This window comes from Sorex araneus, chromosome 5 (genome assembly GCF_027595985.1).
Source record: "Sorex araneus isolate mSorAra2 chromosome 5, mSorAra2.pri, whole genome shotgun sequence".
In the NCBI taxonomy this organism is placed as follows: domain Eukaryota; kingdom Metazoa; phylum Chordata; class Mammalia; order Eulipotyphla; family Soricidae; genus Sorex; species Sorex araneus.
Window position 1 is genome coordinate 88,752,999 of NC_073306.1, and position 26,613 is coordinate 88,779,611.

Consider the following 26,613-nt stretch of genomic DNA (forward strand, 5'->3'; position numbering starts at 1 on the left):
TTACACAGTTAATTCTAATAGTAGTTTCTAGTAGCACACCAAACTCTTAATTTTCTCATTTACCCTCATAGACAGTTTATATGTACATACTTTTTTGGCTTTGTTCTCAACTTTAATTCACCTTCCCCACCAGATTCCCTGTGGTCTCATAATTATCAATCAGGTTACTTTTTCTCACTTGATTACATCTCTTTCCTTTGCTTTTTTACAGCATAACCCAGGAATTAAATACTTATCTTTCTCTTTTTTGTTTTGTTTTGTTTTCTGGCCACATCAGGCAGTGTTCAGGACTCCTGGCTCTGCACTTAGAGATAACTCCTGTCAGGGCTCAGGGAATCATAAATGGTACCAGGAATTGGACCTGGATTGACTGCACGCAGGACCAGCAACCACACTCACTGTACTCTCTCCAGCCCCTTCACTTTCTTTTCTAATGTAAACTTGTACTGCTTATTTAAAGTAGCAAGTGCGAGGCTAGAGAGATAGTATAGGTGGTACGGCACTTGCCTACATGTGCCTGACCTAGGTTTGATTACTGGTACCACATATGATCTCCTGACTATGTAAGACCCACCAGGAAAGATCTCTAAGTGCAAAGCTGGGAGTAAGCCCTGAGCATCACATGTGGCCCCAGAACAAGCAAATGAAACAAAAGCCATAAAGTGGCATGTGTATCATTGCCTTTCCTCTCTCTTACATAGTAAAACTCTGGTTGAATTATATAGGGAAAATTGTGTGCATACAGGGTCTATAAAAGCTTTACACGTGGACAGCATGACTGGAAGAGAGATTAGCCCTGTTTATATTTAGGGGTTTCATGGATTAAACCTAGAACCTCACAAATGGAAAGTTTGTGCTCTGCTGCCTCACTTTATTTTTGGCCAAGTGCCATCTCTCTCTCTCTCTCTCTCTCTCTCTCTATATATATATATATATATATACATAATGTATGTATGTATATATATATACACACATATGTATGTATATATACAATTTTTCCTGTTTTTCTTTAGGAATCATTCCCAGTGGTATCAAGTGGGGAACTAGGGACCATACCTGGACCTGGGCATTCTTGGTGTGACCTTGACAGTTTGGGGTTCAGACTAGTGCTACAGTGCTTCATAGGACTGGTATTACTTAGGAGCCACTAGGACCACTCCTTCTGGTGCTTAGGGGTCTTCAGGACTACACTTGGCCGTGCTTGGGAGTCTGTTTAATGTGGGAGATCACACTCAGACCCTCACATGTTTGGCATGCGTTCTCTCTATCTCCCTGCCCCAAACACCAGACTTTAGGGACTTGTTGGCTTTACCTCTTAAGTATTTATTCAAAGCACCTATTTCTCTTTATTTGTCTCCCTATAGTTCCCTCTTGATTTATATAGCTTTCCTCATCTCTCTTGAGGACTTCTGTCCTAGTCCCTTTAGTAGTATTTCTGAATTTTCTCTTCTATGCCTTTAATACTGTAGCCAGAGTAATCCTATAGAAATGTATATACAGCTCACTTAATTTCCCTATATCCTTACTTAAAAGCTCTGAAGATCCAAAATTGCTTGTAAAGTGATACAATCAAGAGAGAAAAAGTAATTTGTAAAACTGCCATGATGCTTAATATCCCAAAGATCTGGTCTGATCTGGCTCTAGCCTACTTCTCTGGCCACATTTTGTGTCATTCCCCTATATAATGCTTCTATTGTACATATGCTGGTCTTTCTCTGTTCTTTAACAAGACAAGTTTCCACAACTCCAAGCCTAAGTGAAATTAGGCATCTTGTATGTACATTTTTTGTTTTTTTGTTTGTTTTGGTTTTTTGGGGTTTTTTTTTTGTATGTACTTTTTCAGAGAAATAATTTTCCATAAGTATATTTGTTCTGGTATATTTCAAGTTTTCTTCTTTTGCATTATCCAAGTACCCATACAACTAATTCTTCTTAACACATACTGTAATCTGATTTTTCTATGTAAGTTTTCATATGTATTAAATTTTTTGATGTTTTTTCCTCTGTTAATTATAAGAATAACCAAACTATAACATAATACTTAGCATGACTATGTCTCGTTAAGTATATAACAACTCAGTGAGAGCAGAAAGAGGAACTAAGGATGAAAAACATATTTTCTTACTATTATTGTGATTGTATTTAAAGAAATACATTGTAGACCAGAAAAATAGCTCAAGGAGCTATGCCCAGCAGGCCAGGTTTGATCCCTGAGTACCACTGCCCCCAGGAATAATCCCTGAGCACAGAGCTAGAAGCAGCCCCATCTGGTAGGGCTCCTAAACCAAAGTAAATAAGCAAACATGTATCTAGGAATTATTGTATTGGAAAAATATGAGTTAAAATATTTCCTCTGATAGAAACAATGCATGATACTATTCAGCAAAACAAACCCATGGTAAGTATCTTGTTCTCTACTGAGAGGTATTTTTTCCGTTTAACAAATTGTTCTTTAAAGAAACTTGAGAGGGATAAATAGGCAGACATCGGTTTCAGTTTCCTAGTGCTGCCTTAGCAAACTACCACAAACTGGAAGGATGAAAAAACAGAACTGTATTCTTTCAAAGGTGAGGAGGCCAGAGTATGGCATTCAGGCAGTGGTTAGATTGGCTTCCTTTTGGGGGCTCAGAGAGAGAAATCTGTTAGTGCTTCTCTCCTCAGTGCTGGTGGTTTGCCAGAATTCTTTGTATGTGGTAGTGTAGCTCTTTTATTCATGCTTCTGTCATCATGTATCATGCACCCTAGAAAGTTGGAAAGGATATAAATGAGCAGAAAAGAGGCTTCTAGTTCCCTCAACTACTTTTGGATGACTGCTACAGACCATGCAGTGTTATAACGTCTGGACCAAAGATTTGCTTTTGAACAACTTATCCTCTTTCATGTTTCTTGATAGTCTTTTGTTAAAGAATAATTTTTGAAGTAGTTAGCTCTATTTTTTGTCCATGTCATAAGTTACTAATTAATAATAACTTAATTACAAATGAAATAATAGCTATTACAAATAATTAGCTACAAAAAGAAGCCAAAATACCACACTTTCATAGCTAGAGAGTGCTAAAGTGAATTTAAGTGTATAAAATATGGAGCTGGAGAGGTAGAACAGGAGTGAAGGCACTTGTTTGGGACTCAGCTGACTCAGGTATCACTTTATAATGACCTTCCTTGAAACTTAATGGGCACCCAAACAAAATTATAAAGATTACTAATGTATTTTCTGAAGCAGTGTATGAATTGATTTGGTTTTACTGTCACTCAGTTTCTGCTGATTATTTTCAGGGAAATTAAAAGATATCTTCTTCAAGAAGTAACTTGTTACATCTGTAGAGCTGTTCTACTCACTGGACATCTTTTAAAAATCTCCGCCACATCCTGTTAAAAATCTCTGACACAGTGCTGATAATGTTTTATGAGTTTTTGTTATTTACTTACTTCTTCTTTCTACTTCAGAAAACAACCATTTTTGTTGTGCATGTATGTGGAGCTGCACTCACCTTTGGTATGGGTTCATTATATATGTTTGTTCAGACCATCATCTCCTATCAAATGCAGCCTAAAATTCATGGCAAACAAGTCTTCTGGATAAGACTGCTGGTAGTGATCTGGTGTGGAGTAAGTGCCTTTAGCAGTATCCTTTGCTTAAAGTGTAATTACATTGGTAAGGAAATGAAATAATAATGTTTATTTTATTTTATTTTTTTGTTTGTTTTAAAGCCACCCCCAGCAGTTCTTAGGGCTTAGTCCTGACTTTGTGTTCAGGGATCACTCCTGGAGGGGTTTGGAGGTCCATATTGGGTGCCAGGCAAGCAAGCGCCATTCCCCTATACTATCTCTCCTGCCCCTTGAATGAAAAAATTTAAATGAACACTATTGCTGTGTTTTGTTGCCATAGTTTGGTTCCTGAATTAGTCATGCAAATTAAAGAATTTGAAATATAAAATTGGAATTTTACATAGACCGTAGAAATTGTGTTAAGAACTTAATGTTTACCCAGATCATTTTCATTACCACTTAATAAAGGATGAAGCAACATTCCCCCTGAGAGCAACTTTGTAACAAGCTAATCATGGAATTTTAATTCGCTGAGCAATTTATTGAGTGAAGAGGGATTGACTATGCAGAAGTTATAATAGTAATATTTTGCAGGGGGGAATATTTAAAATTTCACACCTTTCATATGGCATTGCCTTTTAAAAAAATGATTTGGACCTAGGGAACAAACATATAATTAATCCCTTTGTACCTTTAAAATGGTTTAAAAAAATTTTTTTTAATATCTGTGAGATAGATCATTGCAAATCTATTCATGATTGGATTTCAGTCATACAATGATCCAACTCCCATCCCTCCACCAGTGTACATTTCCCACCACAGATGTCCCCCATTTCCCTCCCACCCACCCCCAACCTGCCTCTATAGCAAGGCACTTTTCTTCTTTTTGGCTCTCCTTTTATGCATTATGCTTTGCAATAAAGGTAGGTCATCCTGTTTGTTTAGGGGATTTAGCATTTTTATTGGGAAGGAACAACTGGAATAGCCTTTTTTACTGGATGGCAGCTATGGGGTGTGGATGTGACTGCCAAAGCGTCTGAAAGTACAGAGATGTGGGTGGAGGTAGCCCTTACCCCCAAGAAAGCCTGGAGATTTCAGTCACAAAACTCATACTCAAATTTTCAGCAGATTATATCTTGGTGAGGTCCTTCCCAAGATGGTGGAGTCTAGCCAGAGGCATGGAAGCAATTTTGGATCTTTGGATCATGGAAGCTAGCCACTGCTGAGCATTCTGCTTGGGCCTGCCCCCCTCCCCCTCCAATTTACCCCCATTTTTTTTTTTTTTTTTTTGCCTTACCTGGGTCCGAGATTAGCTGCAGCTTTGGGTCTTTTTCGAGATTTATTTATGGAGCTTTGAAGTAAGGCCAGAAGAGCTTACATGGTGGCACTGGAGTTGGTTCTTGGAGGTGACTGCCAGTGCTTCCAGGAGTATAGGGAAGTGGACAGAATTAGCCCATCCCAACTCTGAGACAGCCTAGAGATTTCAGCCACAAAACCTGTTGAATTTTCAACAGGTTAATATCTCAGTGAGGTCCATCCTGAGATGGTGGAGTTCAGCCGAGGGCATGGTAGCAATTATGGTTTTTGTTTTGAATCTAATTTAAACTTGCAGGTCTTCTCTGAGAGTCTTCCTTAACTTACTTCTTTTATAGTGCTGACTTGTTCATCACTTTTGTACAGTGGCAGTTTTGGCAATGATATAGTTCAGAAACTCCATTGGAACCCTGAGGACAAGGTAGGAATTTAGAATAAATAGCACTTAGATTTGTCATAAAGATGAATGTTTTGGTGTATTTTTTATTTCTTCACTAGTGAAACTTTTTCAGTAGGATAATGTAGTAGGAGTACTTTGTGTTTGTGATGGAGTTTATGCCAAACTCTCCATATTCTCCTGTCATCTATGATCTGTGGACAGTTTCAGGATAGAATTGTGATAGATGAGTTTTCTCAGAGATTGACTTTTCTAAATATGAATATTGTATAACATATTACCAGCTGAAATCTTCCACTAACAGAATACTTTTTTTTAACTGAATTGAAAAGATGTTTTCTCTTTTTATTATATGAAAGTATTAGTATAGACACTATGTTTATGTTATAAGAGAGTGGATATATATATACATATATATATACATATATATATACTTTTTTTTAACCAAAGGTTTTTACAAAGCACTTGGAGATGGTTATTTTAAATTTGTGTGTGTGTATGTGTGTGTGTGTGTGTGTATGTTGCTGGGGATTGAACCCACAACCTTCTACGTGCAAGGCATGCCCTCTACTACAAAGTCACATTCCCAACCTCTCTACATTAATTTTCGAGACTCACTTCTAGATTGGACAGATTCGTCAAAATAAAACAGTTCACCAGATTCTCAATCAATTCTCTATGTATGGCTTGAAAATAGCACTAAGCTTATTGTGAGCATTGTTTGCTCAAGCCCTGTTTAGTGACATCTTCTAAATCTTATCTTGAATGGGAATGACAATAACTGCAAATTAGTGCCGGGTTCTCCGGAGAGCCCAGCAAGCTACTGAGTATCTCGCCCGCACGGCAGAGCCTGGCAAGCTACTCGTGGCGTATTTGATATGCCAAAAACAGTAACAACAAGGCTCACAATGGAGACTTTCTAGTGCCCATTTGAGCAAATCAATGAGCAACGGGATGACTGATACAGTGATAGTTAGTGCAGAGTACTAATTCTTCTATTTGCCCCAGATCAGTGGTTTCTAGACACTGGTTCACAGATGTAAATAGATTAAAAATCACTAGTTTTCTGCCATGGTTACCAGCTACAAGTCTATAGTTCATAGATTGAAAGTTATTTTTCTAGATCAGGCTTCAGCTTTTTCCATTTGTGATTCCTTTTTACCTGTGAAATATTTAAAATGATCTGGGGTACACAAGTATATAAAAGTTATGCAAATAAAACATTTACTATTAAAAATTATAAGGAAATATGTTTTTAGATGACACCTATATTCAGTTTTGCTGCCCCTGTGGTGTCACCGCTCACTCTTTGTATTTAGGAAGGTAGATTCTAGATGATGCTAAAATATCTAGATTATTTAAGAGGACTTTCCAAATGCCTCCCACATGGAAGAGCCTGGCAAGCTACCCGTGGCATATTCGATATGCCAAAAACAGTAGCAACAAGTCTCACAATGGAGACGTTACTGGTGCCCACTTGAGCAAATCGATGAACAACAGGATAATAGTGCTACAGTGCTTGCAAATGCCTAACTTTTAATTTTCAAAATATGCTCAAGTCAGTAATTTTTCTTATTTGAGAGTAATTCTGGTTCATTTGAATCAGATTTCATAATACTGTTCTTTCCCATTGTCACTCAAGGGCTATGTGCTTCATATGATCACGACAGCAGCTGAATGGTCTATGTCATTTTCCTTCTTTGGTTTTTTCCTGACTTATATCCGTGATTTTCAGGTAAGAAAATACAGAATTAGACTCAGGCAGTCAGATTTCCTTCAAGTAGAGGAAGAGAACTTTGTGTAGGAAAATTCCCATTCCCTTTGAAAATTAACTTTAGAATTGGGCACCAGAGCAATGATGCTGAAAGAGCAATAACTCAGGTGAGTTGTTTCCGTTTGGAAAAGTAGCATGTTGCTAATCAGTTTCAGTCTTCTTTTTTTTTTCCCTGATGGTTCTTATCCATTTTCCTTCTCACATTTACTTTCTCCCCACCCCTAATTTTAATTTAAGCACCCTGATTTATAATTCCCTTAATAATATAGTTTCAGGCAGACTGTGTTCCAGCCTCACACCCTCTGCCAGTGTCAGTGTTTCTGCACCATGGATCATGCCTCACTCCCTCTCCTACCTTCTTAGCATGCTACACTCAGTCCTGTAGACTGACTCTTAGGGTCTGGTACCAGTGGCTGTTTGTTGTTGGTATATCTCATAATATTCCACCTCTGAAGAGAAATCATCATCCTATACTTGTCCCTCTCACTCTGATTAACCTCACTCAGCATGCCTTTTAGTTCATGTAATGTTGAATTATATACTTTAATCTTATAACTGACAATATTCCATTGTGTCATATATAATACATATATACAAACATATATATATTGTGTGTATATATATATGTTTATATATATACATATATACACCATAATTTGTTTATCCACTCATCTGTTTCTGGACGCTTGGGTTTTTTCCATTTCTTGACTACTGTGAATAGCACTGCCATGAAAATAAGTGCAAATATCTTTTCTAAATACTTTTTTGGTCCCTTGGGGAGACACCAAGAAGTGGAATTCCAAAAGGAAGTTCAATTCATAATTTTTTGAGAAGTCTCTATACTGTTCTCTAGAGAGGCTGAACCAGACAACTTTCACCCACAGTGGGTGACAGTTCCTTTTTCCTCACTTCCCACCAACTCTGGTTGCTTATTCTCTTTATTTTTTTTAATTTTTTTTTTTTTTTGAATCACCGTGAGAACAGTTACAAAGCTTTCAGGATTAAGTCTCAGTCATACAATGATCAAACATCCATCCCTTCACCAGTGCGCATGTTCCACCACCAAGAATGCCAGTATACCCCCCCCACTCACCCCCTACACTGCCTGTGTGGTAGATGATTTTCACTTTACTCTCTCTTTAGTTTGATTACATTCAGTTTTCGACAGAAAACCCACTATTATTATTTGGAATTTCCCCCCCAACAATCGGACCTGCCAAAAAGGCATCATTAGATAATTTGTTTTCTATTGCTGATGATGAAGAGCATATTATGTCGCATGGCTTCAAAAGCAGCCATGCGGTTTTGGAATTCTGGTATTTTAGTAATTAAGTCCATAGGTATTTCTGCCAGCAGCCGCTGCATTCCAAGATTGGTTTTTGTACCTCTGGGATCATGGCCATTAAAGAGTGGAGGAGCCGTTCATGGGCAGCCGCTCGAGGTCTCGTTTGGGTGGGGAGCAGGGCTGGTTCTGCCCCCCCCCCATCAAGAGATTTCCCGAGTGCCCCATCACTGCAAATTCCTACCTCTCTGTCCAATTGGCACTTATTCTCTTTTTGATGTGTGGCAAGGTTCAGTCTTAAAAATGGAACTGTAAAACAAGTTGGTAGAAATTCTTTTTAGCATAACTTTTATATTTGCTCCCTATAATTATGTAGGTCATCCTCAACATTTAATTTTGCTGGTACTTTTTATTTTTACACTTTAAAAATTTGTAAATGAATCACTGTGAGATACACAGTTACAAAGTTGTTCATGATTTGGCTTTTAACTGGTACTTTTTAAAAAATTATTAATGAATCACCAAGAGGTACAGTAACAGACTTGCAAACTTTTGTGCTTGCGTTTCAGTCATACAATGATTGAGTACCCACCCCTCCACTTACTGATACTTCTTAGAAACCAAAGAAAAATAAGGATTTTCTGAGCAAAGAAATTAAATTTCCTGGGGCTGGAGCAACAGCACAGTGGGTAGGGCGTTTGCCTCACACATTGCCAACCCGGGTTCAATTGCCAGCATCCCATATGGTCCCCCGGGCACTACCAGGAGTAATTCCTGATTGCATGAGCCAGGAATAACCTTTGTGCATTGCAGGGTGTGACCCAAAAAGAAAAAAAAAAGAAAAAAATTAAACCTCCCCTCTCTATTGATACTACAGATGGTTCCTTTTATGGTACAACAGCAATTTCATTTTTAGTTGTAATAAATTGATTTACATTGCTAATCACAAAAGATAGTTTACAGAATGTATAGATGTGATCAGTCTTTAGGGAACTACCTTCTATGTCTAATTTTTTTTTTCTGTTCCAGAAAATTTCCTTAAGGGTGGAAGCCAATTTACAAGGATTAACCCTCTATGACACTGCCCCTTGTCCTGTTAATAATGAACGAACACTACTGCTTTCCAGAGATTTATGATGAAAGGATAAAATATTTCTATGATGATTATGATTCTCAGGGATTGGGAAATGATCATGAAAGTTACTTATTTTGCTCTGGAATTTTCAACAAACCAGCCAATCAAGACTGACATTGACTATGATGAATACATGTAATTGAGAAATGTGAAGTAAACCACTGAAGAACTTGTTTAAGGGTATCATCAAGAAGGTGGCATCAAAAACATTTTTGCCTTTACCTTTTTTTTTTTTTAACCCCAGGAAATAATACCAAAGGACTACAACAATGGAGTTTTTTCCCACTTTCAGAACTGGACAGAGCAGTCCTAAATACTCAGCCTTTTACATTTTATAAATCATTGTAAAGCATTTTTGTTTGGAGCACTTTAATGAGCAACATTTTCAAGGACCCTAAATAATCAGCCTTGCTCAGCAGCTTCTATAGAATGGATTTAGAAGTAATAGTTAATGTAATAGTTTTTACCATACAGTACTTTTCTTGTGGTTTTTTTTCTGAAGTCTACTTACAGAGGTTAACAGACCTAAATTCACACAAGCGCTTTCAATTGCTTAAGCTTTGCACAGAAGAGTCTGAGAGTATTGGTTCTGCTTTTACCATGAGGTCAGATTCTATGCTAACTGGTCTGTCCACACATGCTTCCAGTAGTTTAATGAGACTTAGTCTCTGGTATTAGAATTTAATAACTAATGAATGAGAGAGGTGAGATAGCTATTATTAGTTATTAGCTATAGCTGAGTTTATTTGTTATATTTCATATAGATATAGGTAAATATTCATGTTACAAGGCTGATAATTTTTTGAATAACAGCAGATATGATTTATATAAAATAAAAATTACCCCAAACGAGAGTCAAGAGCTTCTTAGATTTTCATTTATAACAAATTATAATTGCTTGTACAAAAAAGAAAAGTAGATTTAAGCAAGCAAATATTACACCTTTGCAACATGGCACGATTTTTATAAGAACCACAATTCTGAAGCCTAATGTCAACAATAAAAAAAACTAAATGCAAAATAGTTATGACATATAATACTGTCAAAACAGTTTTCTGTTTAGCCATATAATGCAGTCATATAATACAGTTTTTTGTGCTGCTAATATTTCATAGGTTCCAAAGAAATCCAAAAGAAGAAAAATTCATCTGAAAGGTGCCTATTGGCACACTGGTTTGCAAAGAAATATTTGAAGGCGTTTAATAAAGCTTAGCCTTCAGAAGAAATGATTTCATAAGCAGAATAAAAGTTGGTGAGAGCACAAGTCTTGAATATTACCCTTTAAGAATGAAAGATTTTTGGAGCCAGAGAGATGGTACAGCAGGTAAGGCTCTTGCCTTGCATGCAGCCGAAATGGATTCAGTCTCCTCGGCATCCTGTATGGTCCCCCTTGCTCTCCAGGAGTGATTTCTGAGAGCAGAGCCAGGAGTAACCCCTGAGTACCTCCAGATATGATCCAAAAAATGAAGGGGAAAAAAGAAAGCTTTTGGGGCTGGAACGACAATAGGTAGAGTGCTTGCTTTGCAAGTAGCTGACCCAGGTCTGGTCCTAGAGACCCCAGAGCTCTGCCAAGAGTGATCCCTGAGCCTCACTGATCATGGCCAAGTATGCCTAAAATCTGTAAATAAAGTAGAAAGGGTGAAAAAAAATTCAACTAAAAAAATTAACAATACGAATTCATTGGAAAAATACATATTCTCTTTGTGTTGGGGGTAGTGTTTCCTTTGTATCCAGTACTACATTTTCTAGCTTCTTTTCCAATTAAAGCATGAGACTGAAATTTCAGTGAAATATAAATGGAGTAGATAGATTTATTATCTTCTCACTAGTATTTGAAAGCCTTTCTTGTTTCCCTAGTTTTTTCCTAATGGGATATGCATGCAATGATATTAGAACCATATGATACTGGTGCCTGAGCTGGCACACTTTTAGTTAATTGTAGAGAAATCAAACTGGGCCTCTAATATATAGGATCTCTAGTTTTGTCCAGCCCAGTTCTTAATGTAGTATGTATTTCTAGTATGATTGTAAATGCTCAATGAGTTTGTGAAAGACAGTTCCCCTCTTCTGCAGTGTCTTCTACAGGATACCTGCAAAATAATGTTCAGTCAATTCTTGCTTTTCAGTGCCCTTGTAAATTAATGATCTGTCTCTACCTGCCTTTTTGTTTTGTTTTGTTTTAGGGTCATACTTGGTGATGCTCAGAACTTACTCCTGGCTCTGTGCTCAGGAATCACTCCTAGTGGGACTGGGGAGATATCACATGTAATGCAAAGCAAGCACCCTACCTGCTGTCCTATCTTTTTGGCCCTCTTGATGCCGACTTGCCTCTTTTCAAGAAGCCCCAGTTCTGGTTTTTAAAAGACACACTATAACCTGAGAGCTAGTGTAGAGGTTTCTCTTCCTTGTAGCTAACCCTAATTTGGTTCTGGCACTGCAAATAGTCACTCAGCATCTCCAGGAGTGACCCCTGAGACCTCCAAAATAAATGAATAAATGAAAAATAAAGACATACTAATTTTTACAAAGACAAATCATTGCACTTTTACATTTTTAAAACAGTATTTTTGAGATAATGATTCTACTATAAGCATTTCTACTCTCCAAAAGATATGGTAATTTGTCAGAGTTCCAAGGAACAGACTGGAAGAGCATAAAAATACAGAACTGGAATGTGGAAAGAGAGAACTCCCCTCTTTAGAAAATCAGTGGCTTAACTGAAGAGCATGGAGATTCCACTAGAATCACACCAAGTTTAGATAACAATGTCTGTTAAAAGTAAACCCTGTGCACTTAAAACATTTGAAGTTGATGGCAAAGTAAAACTAAAGTAGCAACAAAGTTCATCCCCACCTCACGACAGATGCTATTCTTTTAGCCTTCCATCCTAGGAGGCTGCTAAATGAAGAGGGGGTACACTTTTTTTTTCACCGCGGAATGGTCTTGCCACCCAACTTGTTTAGAGACAAGACAGCCCTGAACCAGTTTTTGAGAAAAGCTTTATTGCAAGATCAGTCTGCAAAGAGGCAAGAGCCAAAACTCAGATCTGACTTCCCAGTTAAGCAGGGGACATTTTTAAATAGGGCCAGGATAGGAGGGATATGTTGGTTTGTTAAAGGCTTATTGGAGCAGTCCTTAAGGGCATTGTCTAACCGGAGTCAGCAATCTAACTGGAGTCAGCAGTTTTTGGTTTAAACTGCAGGGTTTTTTTGTTTTTTGTTTTTTTTTTTGGCTTTTTTGGGTCACATCTGGCGATGCATAGATGAATACTCCTGGCTCATGCACTCAGGAATTACTCCTGGCGGTGCTCGGGACCATATGGGGTACTGGGAATCGAACCCAGGTTGGCCCCATGCAAGGCAAATGCCCTACCTGCTGTGCTGTTGCTCCATTGCCTAGACTGCAGTCTTGGCTAAGCTTCCTTTGCTGCCGAGTGTGGTCTGCTGTACCAGATTTCAGCTTCAGTTCTGCTTTTGTAAGGCTTTTTGGTTATACCTAGAGGATAAAGTTCTGGGGGGAAAATCCTAGAGAAATTGAAGTTTCTGTGATGCGATTCATTTGAAAGGTTTGTTCTTACTACTTCTGTTCCAGTTGGGAACTGGTAGTTGAAGCTGTTACAAAAAGTCTAAAACAGTACGACATCTGGACTTTAAAATAAATAAATTTAAATCTCAATAATACACACACCTATATTATTGATTGGGTTACTGTGATTTATAGTTATTAATGATGGTGTCCCCAGTACAGAATTCCAACATCACACCCATTATGGGTGTACCCACCTCTTTCCCCCAAAGTTCCCAATCTCCCTTGTATCTCCCTCATGCCAGCCACAAACTCAGTTCTGTGGATCAATTCTCTCATTGTGTTGACTTTGCCCTTTGTTTCTACTTTTCTGTGTATTTTTTAAGGCCCAATATGAGATTATTCTGTATTTTGCCCTTTCCTTCTGATAAATGAAGCAATTTGCTATGACAGCAGGTTTTTGGGTTTTTTGTTTGTTTGTTTTTTAATAAGTAACTGTTGTGTGGTGGACTCTCTTTTTGGGAGGTAACTCTATGTCTACTTTTAAAAAAATTTTAATTTTTTATTAGTGAATCACAGTGAGGTACAGTTACAGACTTACAGCTTTTCGTGCTTGTGTTTCAGTCATAAAATGCTCGAATACCCATCCCTCCACCAGTGCCCATTCTTTATCACCAGTGATCCCAGTATCCCACCCGCCCATCACCCCGCCTCACCCCAACCCACCTCTGTGGCAGAGCATTCCCTTTTGTTCTCTCTCTCCTTTTGGATGTTGTGGTTTGCAATAGAGGTATTGAGTGGCCATCATGTTCAATCTATAGTCTACTTTCAGAGCGCATCTCTAATCCCCAGCGGGTCCTCGAACCACACTTTTTAAAAAATTAATTAATTTATTTATTTTTTATTAGTGAATCACTGTGAGGGTACAGTTACAGATTTATACATTTTTGTGCTCATGTTTCCCGCATACAAAGTTCGAGAACCCATCCCTTCACCAGTGCCCATTCTCCACCACCAGTAAACCCAGCATCCCTCCCACCCTCCCCAGTCCCAGTCCCGTCTCCCCCCACCCCACACTGCCACTATGGCAGGGTATTCCCTTTTGTTCTCTCTCTCTGATTAGGTGTTGTGGTTTGCAATAAAGGTGTTGAGTGGCCATTGTGTTCAATCTCTAGTCTACATTCGGCATGCGTCACCCTTCCCCCGCATGACCTCCGACCACATTTTACTTGGTGTTCCCTTCTCTGAGTTGCCCAGAATGAGAGACCAGCCTCCAAGCCATGGAGACAGCCTCCTGGTACTTATTTCTACTATTCTTGGGTGTTAGACTCCTATTCTATTATTCTATATTCCACAGATGAGCGCAATCTTTCTATGTCTGTCTCTCTCTTTCTGACTCATTTCACTTAGCATGATACTTTCCATGCTGATCCACTTATATGCAAACTTCATGACCTCATTTTTTCTAACAGCTGCATAGTATTCCATTGTATAGATGTACCAAAGTTTCTTCAGCCAATCATCTGTTCTAGGGCACTCAGGTTTTTTCCAGATTCTGGCTATTGTAAACAGTGCTGCGATGAACATATAAGTGCAGATGTCATTTCGACTATACTTTTTTGCTCCTCTGGGATATATTCCCAGCAGTGGTATTGCTGGGTCAAATGGAAGCTCAACCTCTAGTTTTTTGAGAATCGTCCATATTGTTTTCCAAAAGGGCTGAACTAGTCGGCATTCCCACCAGCAGTATAGAAGGGTCCCTTTTCCCCACATCCTCTCTAACAGCAGTTGCTTTTGTTCTTTTGGATGTGTGCCAGTCTCTGTGGTGTGAGGTGGTATCTCATGGTTGTTTTGATCTGCATCTCTCTGATGATTAGTGATGTAGAGCACTTTTTCATGTGCCTTTTGGCCATTCGTATCTCTTCTTTGGGAAAGTTTCTGTTCATTTCTTCACCCCATTTCCTGATGGAGTTGGATGTTTTCTTCTTGTAGAGTTCAACCAGTGCTTTTACACCATTGATATCAACCCCTTATCTGATGGGTATTGTGTAAATATCCTTTCCCATTCTGTGGATAGTCTTTGTATTCTGGTCACTGTATCTCTTGCGGTGCAGAAGCTTTTTAGTTTAATGTAGTCCCATTTGTTGATCTCTGTTTCTACTAGATTGCTTAGTTCCGTGTAATCTTTGAAGATACCTTTATCCTCAATATCGTGGAGGGTTTTGCCGACCTTGTCTTCAGTGTACCTTATGGTTTGTGGTCTGATGTTGAGGTCTTTAATCCATTTTGATCTGACTTTTGTGCATGGTGTCAGGTCGAGGTCTAAGCCCGTTCTTTTGCATGTGGTTGTCCAGTTGTGCCAGCACCATTTGTTAAAGAGGCTTTCCTTGCTCCACTTCACATCTCTTGCTCCCTTATCAAAGATTAGATGATCATACATTTGGGGTTGTGTGTAGGGATATTCCACCCTGTTTCATTGGTCTGCGGGTCTGCCTTTGTTCCAGTACCATGCTGTTTTAATTGTTACTGCTTTGTAGTAAAGTTTGAGGTTGGGGAGGGTGATGACTCCCATCGTCCTTTTCCCAAGAATTGTTTTAGCTATCTGTGGATGTTTGTTGTTCCATATGAATTTTATGATTGCTTGATCCGTTTCTTTGAAGAATGTCATGGGTATCCTTATAGGGATCGCGTTGAATCTGTATAATGCTTTGGGGAGTATTGCCATTTTGACAATATTGATTCTCCCTATCCATGAGCAAGGTATATGTTTCCATTTCCTCATGTCCTCTTTTATTTCATGGAGTAGCATTTTATAGTTTTCTTTGTAGAGGTCTTTTACTTCGTTGGTTAGGCTGATTCCGAGGTACTTGATTTTCTGGGGCACGATTGTGAATGGGATTGCTTTTTTCATGTCCCTTTCCTCTGCCTCATTGTTTGTATATAGGAAGGCCATGGATTTTTGGGTATTGATTTTGTAGCCTGCAACTTTACTGTATAAGTCTATTGTTTCTAAGAGTTTCTTAGTAGAGGCTTTGGGCTTCTCTAGATATAGTATCATATCATCTGCAAATAGTGAGAGTTTGATTTCTTCCTTCCCTGTCTGGATGCCCTTAATCTCTTTTTCTTGTCTAACAGCTATCGCAAGTACTTCCAGTACTATATTGAAGAGAAGTGGTGAGAGTGTGCATCCTTGTCTTGTGCCTGATCTTAGAGGAAAGGCCCTTAGTTTTTCTCCATTGAGGATAATGCTTGTCGTAGGCTTGTGGTAGATGGCTTCGACTATCTTGAGGAAAGTTCCTCCAAAACCCATTTTGGTGAGAGTTTTCATCATGAACGGATGTTGGATCATGTCAAATGCTTTCTCTGCATCTATTGATATGATCATATGGTCGAACCACACTTTACCTGGTGTTCCGTTCTCTATCTGAACTGCCCCTTCCTCCAGCGTGTGAGGCCAGCTTCATGGAGCCAACCTCCTGGTACTTATCTCTACTATTCTTGGGTGCTAGTCTCCCATTCTGTTGCTTTATATCCCACAGATGAGTGCAATATTTCTATGTCTGCCTCTCTCTTTTTGACTCATTTAATTTAGCATGACATTCTCCATGTTGATCCACTTATATACAAAGGTCATGACTTCATCTTTACTAACAGCTGCATAGTATTCCATTGTGTAGATGTACCAAAGTTTCTTTAACCAGTCATCTGTTCTTGGGCACTTCGTTTTTTTCCAGATTCTGGCTATTGTAAACAGTGCTTCAATGAACATTCGAGTGTAGATGTCATTTTGACTATACTTTTTTGCCTCTCCGGGACATATTCCCAGGAGTGATATTGCTGGGTCAAATGGGAGCTCAATTTCTAGTTTTTTGAGAAGCATCCATACTGTTTTCCAAAAGGGCTGAACCAGTTGACATTCCCACCAGCAGTATAAGAGAGTCCTTTTCTCCCCACATCCACAACAACAGCGGTTGCTTTTGTTCTTTTGGATGTGTGTGCCAGTCTCTGTGGTGTGAGGTGGTATCTCATAGCTGTTTTGATCTACATCTCTCTGATGATTAGTGATGAAGAGCATTTTTTCATGTGCCTTTTTGCCATTCATATTTCTTCCTTGAGAAAATTTCTGTTCATTTCATCGACCCATTTTTTGATGGGGTTGGATGTTTTCTTCTTGCAGATTCCAACCAGTGCCTTGTATATCCTTGACATCAACCCCTTATCAGATGGGTATTGGGTGAATATTCTTTCCCATTCTGTAAATGTAGAATTGTATTTTGGTCACTCTATCTTTTGTGGTGCAGAAGCTTCTTAGTTTAGTATAGTCCCATTTGTTTATCTCTGTTCCCACTTGGTTGGTCAGTGGCATGTCATCTTTGAAGATACTGTTAGCCTCAATATCATGGAGGGTTTTGCTAACCTTGTCTTCAATGTACCTTATGGATTCTGGTCTGATGTTGAGGTCTTTTTTTTCAATTTTAGTTCTTCAATGTACCTTATGGTTCTTCAATGTACCTTATGGATTCTGGTCTGATGTTGAGGTCTTTTTTTTCAATTTTAGTTCTTTAATATTACATATCTAAGAATAAAAAATTTTACAATTTTAAGTTAATTATCATTATGGGAATCTATTTGAATGCTGCAAGCAGAAATAACCAAGCCAAGAAAATCTTACTTGTAAAATCTCACATAACTTCCTATTTTCCTAAAGTAATTTATTAAAATACACTTGGCAGAACTTAATTTTTACCCCACAGAGTAAATTAAAGAATAAAATTTTATTTCATAAAGAATAAATTTTATTATTTTTTATTAATGAATCACCATGAGGGTACAGTTATAGATTTACATATTTTCGTGCTTGTGTTTCAGTCATACAATGCTCAAGCACCCATCCCTCCATCAGTGCCCATTCTCCACCCATGACCCCAGTATCCCTTTTGTTCTCTCTCTCCTTTTGGGTGTTGTGGTTTGCAATAGAGGTATTGGATGGCCATCGTGTTCAATCTATAGTCTACTTTCAGCATGCATCTCCCATCCCTAGCGGGTCCTCCAACCACATTTTTCCTGGTGTTCATTTCTCTATCTGAGCTGCCTTTTCCCCCAGCATGTGAGGCCGGCTTACAAGTCATGGAGCAAACCTCCTGATACTTCATCATCATCATCATCATCATCATCATCATCATCATCATCATCATCATCATCCCGTTGATCGTCGAATTTCTCGAGTGATCTCAGTAAAGTCTCCATTCATCCTAGCCCTGAGATTTTAGAAGTGTCTGTCTACTCATCCTTCCCAACGATGCCGCATTGGAAACTCTTTCAGGATCAGGGGAATGAGACCTAGCTTGTTACTGGTTTTGGCATATGAATACTCCAAGGAGAGTTTGCAAGGCTCTCCCATGTGGGCAGGAAACTCTCAGTAGCTTGCCAGTTTCACCCAGAGGGAAAAGTAGGTTATGAGATACACTCTGCCACTTTGCTTCTGGGAGCTTACTTTTAAGTTTCTGGATGTTGGCCATTGATGGGATTACAGGACACCAGGGGCCGTCCCTGGGTATGACTGCCTAACAACTGGAAAATGGGAAATCTGGGCGGAAAGGCCCAGTCCCAATCCGAACAGGCTTGGAGGTCTTAGCCCCGGGTCCCACACACCTAGGTTCCTCTGCTGGTACCTTCATGCATGAGGGCCGTCCAAACATGTGGAGAGGGGCCTTGAGCATGGCTATGGCTAAGTTCTGGACGTCTTTGGCCACCAGGAGCTCTGCTCGGGGTGGGGAAGGAAGCTGGAGCCCATCCCCTCCGAGGGACCCCGGGGAAGACAGCCAGGCATGTGGGTATAAGACTCTGCCTGGTACTTATTTCTACTATTCTTGGGTGTTAGTCTCACATTCTGTTGTTTTATATTCCACAGATGGGTGCAATCTTTCCATGTCTGTCTCTTTCTGACTCATTTTATTTATCATGATACTTTCCATGTTGATCCACTGATATGCAAAGTTCATGATTTTATCTTTTCTAACAGCTGCATAGTATTCTTTTGTGTAGATGTACCAAAGTTCTTTAACCAGTCTTCTGTTCTCAGGCACTTGGGTTTTTTCCAAATTCTGGCTATTGTAAACAGTGCTGCGATGAACATACAGTGCAGATGTCATTTCGACTATACTTCTTTTGCCTCTCCGGGATATATTCCCAGAAGTGGTATTGCTAGGTCAAATGGAAGCTCAATTTTTAATTTTTTGAGAAGCGGTGGGAATGCCGACTGGTTCAGCATTCCCACCAGCAGTATAGGAGGATCCCTTTCTTTCCACATCCATGCCAACACCAGTTGCTTTTGTTCTTTTTGATGTGTGCCAGTCTCTGTGGTGTGAGGTAGTACTTCACAGTTGTTTTGTAAGCCAGAGATGGCCAGCAAAAATAACTTGAAGAGACAAGATGAGATTCTTCTCTGCAGCCTGCAGATGATCTTGATTTTGTACTTCTTCCTTCCAGAAATTTGAGAGAACAAGTTTTTGTCATTAAAGTCACTCAATATATGACAATTTGTTTTGACAACTTTGGAATTAAACAAAATAAAAAAATCTAGTAGAAAAATGAAAAGAAGCAATATAAGGGGCTGGAGCGATAGCACAGCAGGTAGGGCGTTTGCCTTGCACGCGGCCGACCTGGGTTCGATTCCCAGCATCCCATATGGTCCCCTGAGCACCGCCAGGAGTAATTCCTGAGTGCAGAGCCAGGAGTAACCCCTGTGCATCGCCAGGTGTGACCCAAAAAGCAAAAAAAAAAAAAAAAGAAGCAATATAAAAGGACATCACCACATAGCCTATTGACATTAAAGCTAAAAAGAGCTTGTTATGAATAAATCAATGCCAGTAAATAAAACAAATACATAATTTCAAAACACCAAAAATTATTTGACAAATAATATTTTTGAAGCATATCAAAGTGGGAAAAGAAGAAAAAATTATATAAAATCCTTCTAAATATGAAACTCCAGGATTTGGTACTTCACTGGCAAATTCTTTCAAATGTTTGTCAGAAATAATGCTGAATTTTGCACACCCTTTTCAGAAATATAGAAGAGAACTTTATAACTTATGAAATCAGAATAACCCCAGTAACGATATAAGGTAGGGTCTATTCATCTATGATAATGTAACAGTTAATATGGTAATTAAAAATTTAGTATCAAATCCTTCCTATGATCAGAAGAAAAAAGGTAACATTTCTTATAACCTTTTAGTATTAGAATAGAAGTTCAAGTCCATATAACAAAAAAGAAAAAGTATTTTTTTAAAAATCAGAGAAATGATAGTGTACTGCCAAAAATCCTATGAAAATTTCAAAACTGCTCATTTTGGACATGAATTTAGCAAGGTCACAGCATAGAAGTTCCGATGAAAATTATAAACTAAGTTAACAATGTACACTTAAAAATAGTATGATGTTACCATCAGTTACACAAGACAATCATAGATTTAGGAACAATCTATGTCAGAAGAACAAATCTGATGGGGAGTGCAAAAGACCTTATGCTAAAAGTTACAAAAGTGGCTGGGAAGAATTTAAAAATGCCTAACAAGCTAACACTCTTCATGTGCTTACTGGGAATCTGGATTTCCTGGAAAAGTTTTATCTTCTTTTTCCACTTGTTGATGGGGTTATTTTTTTGATGTTGGGCTTTGTGAATACTTTTTGTATCTTAGATTAACTTATCTGAAGTATGGTGTGAAAATACTTATTTTTCCCATTCATCCAGGTGTCTTTTTATTTTAGCCCAGGTTTCTTTTGCTATATAAAAACTTTTAAATTTGAAGTCATTCCATTTATTTACTTGTTTTTGCTAATAAATTCAAATCATTGAAAACACCTCAATGTCCATATTCTAGAGAGTTCTTCCTTTGTTTTCCTCAACATATTTTATGGATACTGGTCAACATCTTCAGTCCATTTTATTTATAAGTGTATGTGTGTGTGTGTGTGTGTGTGTGTGTGTGTGTGTGTGTGTGTATTTTGGGGACACACGTAGCAGTGCCCAGGGCTCTGCACTTAGGGTTAACTCCCTCCCCTGGGTTCATGGAACCATATAGGGTGCCAGGGATCAAACCAGATCAGCCACATGCAAGGCAAACACCCTACCTCACTATCTCTCTGGCCTATGATTATTTTAAAATAATCATTTTAATCCATTCTAAATTGACTTTTATGCATAGTGTGATATGAGATTCCACTTTTGTGAGTTTCTTTCCTTGCATATTTAATCCAGTTTTCCCAGCACCATGTTGTACCCAAATTTCAGATCCCCAGTTTCAGAGAGACCAAGTCTGTTGGATATCAACCCTAAGTGTTTTAGTTTTCACTGGTGAATTACCCCTTTTCTCCTCCCAGCAATGCTTATCATGCCCTTGCTAACATCCCTAATTTGGTTAAAGTCTATCCTCAACCTTTTCTTTGTGTTGGATATTAACCCTAAATGCTTTAGGCTTTATCAGTCAATTGCCCCCTTTCTTCCTCCCTGAGAAGTTTAACCTGCTCTTGCTAGCTTCCCTAACTTAGTTAAAGTTTGTCTTTAACGTTTCCCTTATATTTTACCTCTCATTGTCACAGTTCCCCAAGTCAGTCTTGATTACTTGTAAGCCAAAACTTTCTGGTAATTCTGAATATGTATTTGTTCTGCTTTGTATTTGAAGTGTGGTATGTTTGTGCCTGCTTTTCTATTTCCCCTATAGCCTTTTTACATTTTACTATAGAGCAATGTTCTTTGGTTAAACACAGAAAGACCATTAATGCTGTGCTCCTAATATTTGGGAATTGATTGACGCTGAAATATATCTACTCCTGGGCATAAATACTTGGTCATAACTACTTGACTCAGGCTTCAGTTTCTATAGTTCCTAACACCCCAAAAGGGAGGTCCCACCGTGGGACTGGGATGCACCTGGGGCTAGTGGCAAACTACCCGGCATTGAGATGGGACATTCTGGAAAGCATAAATGCATGGTGTTGATGCAAACCATTACAGCCTAAGAGACAGTACCCCCACGGGGAAGAACTCGCTGAACTGGCCTGAGGACTTAGTCTGGGATTTACAGTCTTTTTGAGTTGACCTCTCCAAGAGAATTTCCTCTGCCAAATGTTTATCTACGTAAATGACAAATCACACCTGTCCTTACCTCAGCCCCCCCTTCAGATGGTCTATAAGTATGCTAGCAGCTCTGCATTAAACGGGCCATTTTCACCATCACTGTGGTCCCCAGCCTCCCCATCTCCCTCTCTGTGTCTCTATTGGGGAGCCCTGGGCAGGTGGGGAGGTGGGGAGGCGACTCAGGGCCACCAAACACACACACACGTGTCCAGCAGCAGCAGCCCCTGAGGATTACTCTTATGAATTTACACAAGTCCACACACAATACTACAAAAGCGAAGGAACTTTATTGCTAACTCGAGCTAGGGTCCAAGTCTCATCCAACACAGTGGAGTCTTGACAAGGACCCTGACCCAGACTCCAAATCACAAGCGGTTTATATAGGTTTCAAAGTTGAGCAAGCACTATGGCAACAGTGGTCAGGCAACAGTTAAACAATAATTTCCAGTAACAGTTTATGGTTACATTAGCTACTAATTCTTTAAATTAACAAAGGCAGTTTCTGGGACATTGTGATTGATTGAGCCCCCTTGCTGGGCCTGGGAACTTTACAGGTGGGTTCCAGGTGAGTTGGCTAGTTAAACATTGTTTGATTTCTGGGAAACTGAAACTGTTTCAGTTTTAAGAACTGAACTTGAGGCCTACCTGATTTTTCTCATTTCTGCCACAGTGATGGTGTCAGTTTCACCCTTACAACTATATATTGAAGAGGTTTTCCTTGTTCTATTTCATGCACCTAATTCCTTTGTCATAGATTGCCCATAGGTTTATGAGGGTTTACCTGTGCTCAGTTCTATTTTATTGATCTGAGAATATATTTTTCAGTACCACACAGTTTTGATTACTAGAGCTTTCCAGTGTAATTTAAAGGCAGGAAATGCACCTCCTCCCATCTTATTTTTTTCTCAGAAGAGCATTGACTAACAGAGTTTTATGATTCCATACAAATTTTTGTAGTTTTTTAAAAACATTTGAAAATTGTTATATTTTGATGGAGATTGAATTACTATATAATTCTATGTACAGAGTCATTATTTTGATAATTTAAGATTTTTCCATGAACATGTAGTATTTTCCCATTTCCTGTTGTCCTCTTCTGTTTATTTTGATAGTGATTTATAATTTTTGATACATAAATCTTTCACATATTTTACTAACTTGATTACTAAGTACTTGATGTTTTTAGACATTTAAGTGGTGTTATCTTTTTAATTAAATTCTCTTCTAATTCATTATTTGCATACAGGAACACAACATATTTTTGTGTATTGGTTTCTGATCTGATTTTGCTCTATTGGTTTATTGATTCTAAGAGGTTTCATTTTTTAGTGAAGTCTTTAGGAAATTCTATTTATAAAATAGTCTCATCTGAAAATGATAACTTCTTTTACAATTTCAATGCTCTTGATTTACTTTTCTTGTCTAATTGCTATAGTGAGGAATTCCAAAGACTATACTAAATAATGGTGGAGAAAGTGGACATCCTTTCCTTGTGCCTGAGTGATTTTCCTTATGTCTCTATTTTTATCATGGCCTTTGGACCACTGCCAGGAGTGCTTAGAGTTTACACTTGGCTCTGAGCTCAGGGTGCCTGGCAATATTTGGGGGACTAAATGTAGGGTGCTGGAGATTGAACCCAAGTTGTCATGTGCAAGGAAAGTGCCCTGCCTGCTGAACTTTCTCTCCAGCCCCTAAGATTATATATTTTGATTATCATGAATGGATATTGAATCTTATCAGAAGCTTTCAATTAACAAAGTTGATGAACAAGAGCCTCCAAAGTAAAGGAATTCCAGAAGAAAAAGAAAAAAGGAAAGAACTAATAGTAGAAGAGATAAAAGTTGAGAACTTCCCCATCCCAAGGAGAGGAAAGTGTGCTTTGATTTAGGAGGTCCAAAAAGCACCAAAAAATAAACTCTTGGGGCTGGAGCGATAGCACAGCAGGTAGGGCATTTGCTTTGCACACGGCCAACCCAGGTTCGATAACTGGCATCCCATATGGTCCCCCGAGCACTGCCAGGAGTAATTCCTGAGTGCATAAGCCAGGAGTAACCCCTGTGTATCACCGGGTGTAACCCAAAAAGCAAAAATTAAAAAAAAAAACTCAAGAGAACAACAAGGTATATTATAATTTAAAAGGCAAAAACAAAGAGAATATTTTTGTTTGTTTTTTGGCAACATCTGTGGTGTTCAGTACTTACTCCTTGCTCTACACTCAGGATAACTCCCCCTGCAGCTTGGGGGACCATATGTGCATATGGGAGTTGAATCTGGGTCAGCTGCAGGCAAAGCAAGTACCCTACTCCATCCCTTTCTTTGTTTTTTCTTCTCTTTTTTTCCCAAGAGAATATTTAAGGAACAAGAGAGAAGCAAAGCTTCAAATAGAGAAAAATAGCATAAAATTCACATCAGAGATCTCAGATAAAGCCTTATAAGAAATATGACAATCAAATAATATATATTTAAAGTACTGAATAAAAACCCCAATCAAGAATTCTCTACCCTTCAAGATTATCACTCAGATTTGAGGGAATTATTAAAAATTCTCAAAACAACAGCTCAAGACTATTTGCTGCATCCAGAACAGTTCTGCAAGAAATACTGAATTTCCTCCTATAAAAAACAAATGCTTGAAAGACACAAAATGATTGATCAAAACCCTCATAGAAAAATTCTAAGAACTTCCATAATATCAATAATTTCTCTAAGTAACAATAGACACAACAGTTTATTTAAAAGGCAGAGAATGACCATATGGATCATAAAACAAAATATCAACCTTCTGCTAAATACCAGAAGAACTAAATCTCTTCTCAATTGTTGCATCAGAAATATTTGACAAAATTAATAACTTATATGATAAAAATATTTAGTGAACTAATAATTGTGTGAAATGACAAAATAAAAGCTATGTATGAAAAACATGCAGCAATTTATATACTCAATGGTGAAATAATTAAGTATTTCACCTAAGACCAGAAACAAAATTATGGTGCCTGCTTTCAACACTTCTATTCAATGTAATATTGTAAATTCTGCCCAGAGCAATAAGGCAAAAGAAAGACAAAGGATCTGAAATGGGAAATGCCGAGAGGCTGCCTTGCAATAGGAACCTCTGTCTTTGATTCTTGTATCACCCCACACACTAAGCACTGTTGTGATTCCTGCATCAACAACAAAAGTGCACAATCTCTGGCACTTTGCAACCAGATGTCTGAGACAGTTAAAGTGTTTGACTCTGGTAAGCACTGCAAACAAATGTAGGCACCACAACTAAAGTGTGTGACTCCTGACAAGCACAATAACTAACACTTATAAATACCATTAAAAAGTGCAACCTCTGGTAAGCTTCACAACTAATATATTCTAGGGTGAACTCTTAACAGCTACAAAGGGAAGGGAAATGGGGATATAACTTTTTTGTTTGTTTTGGCTTTTTGGGTCACACCGGCGATGCACAGGGCTTACTCCTGGCTCTGCACTCAGGAATTACTCCTGGTGGTGTTCGGGGGACCATATGGGATGCTGGGAATCGAACCTGGGTCAGCCGAATGCAAGACAAACACCCTACCCGCTGTACTATCATTCCAGCCCCGGGATATAACATTTTAATGGGATATTTTTACTCTATTTCTTTGATTTGACACAATAATTCAATAATAGGGAACTTATTCTATTCGTATTAGGAATTCCCCCTTCCTTCTACTCTAATTTATGTCTGGAGATACAAAGAAGCAGCATGACATTGGAAGCCTGTGCTTGAGTGCGTCCTGGGCAACAGCCACGGTTTCACAGCTGAAAATGCCTGTGGCAATGCGGTCATGCAAACCTAGAGGCATCTTGGGGATTCAGAGACTTCAGTGTCCTGGAGCCTCCTGTGAAACCCAACTCAAGGATGCTTGGTATAGACGGAAGAATTCACAATCAGTTGTGCCTGAGCTGCGCTAAGCTGTGTGGAAGGCCTGGATGATGACTGGGATTTTCCAGTCTTAAGTGAATAACACCAGCTGTATTGCCAAGCAGACCTTTAGCAGTGACCAGGAAATTCAGTCACAAGTGTCTGTTGCTCAAGAGCCACAGTCATGTGGAGCCATGCCGCTACTAGAAACTCTGTACTAGAGAAGGTCTGAGAGTAAATAGACCTCAGCAGCAGCGGGCAGCAGAACATACACTTGGAAACTGTCCAGAAACGGGTCTTGATGGTCGTGTGGCAACCAGGGAGCACAACAGGTCAAGCAACAACCAGAGGGCTACAATCAAAAGTGCTCAGGGGGACCTAAGTGCCACCTGGAACAGGTGTGAACATCAGCCAGCTGCACACCCTCATGACAAATAATTCAGTGAGTGACTATCTAGGTTAGCATGTCTATAGTCCTGATGTGAACATGTTGACTTGGGTGGCAGCTCAAAAATCTATACCAGGAACACTCACCTGTGCTCAGAGTAGGCTGTGTACTAGGTTTGATGGTTTGATTCCCAGCACCCTATAATGGTA

The 26,613-nt window shown here is 38.8% G+C and overlaps 1 protein-coding gene across 1 annotated transcript in view; it reads left to right on the plus strand.

Annotated features, from left to right (window-relative positions):
• DRAM2 (DNA damage regulated autophagy modulator 2) overlaps positions 1-10,305 on the plus strand; it is a 30,794-nt gene extending 20,489 nt beyond the window's left edge. The window contains exons 7-10 of the mRNA XM_055139754.1: positions 3,448-3,625; positions 5,202-5,284; positions 6,903-6,995; positions 9,346-10,305. Coding sequence (XP_054995729.1) covers positions 3,448-3,625; positions 5,202-5,284; positions 6,903-6,995; positions 9,346-9,453 — 462 coding nt within the window. The 3' untranslated portion in view covers positions 9,454-10,305. The remainder of the gene's footprint in view (positions 1-3,447; positions 3,626-5,201; positions 5,285-6,902; positions 6,996-9,345) is intronic.
• The last annotated feature ends 16,308 nt before the right edge of the window (positions 10,306-26,613 follow it).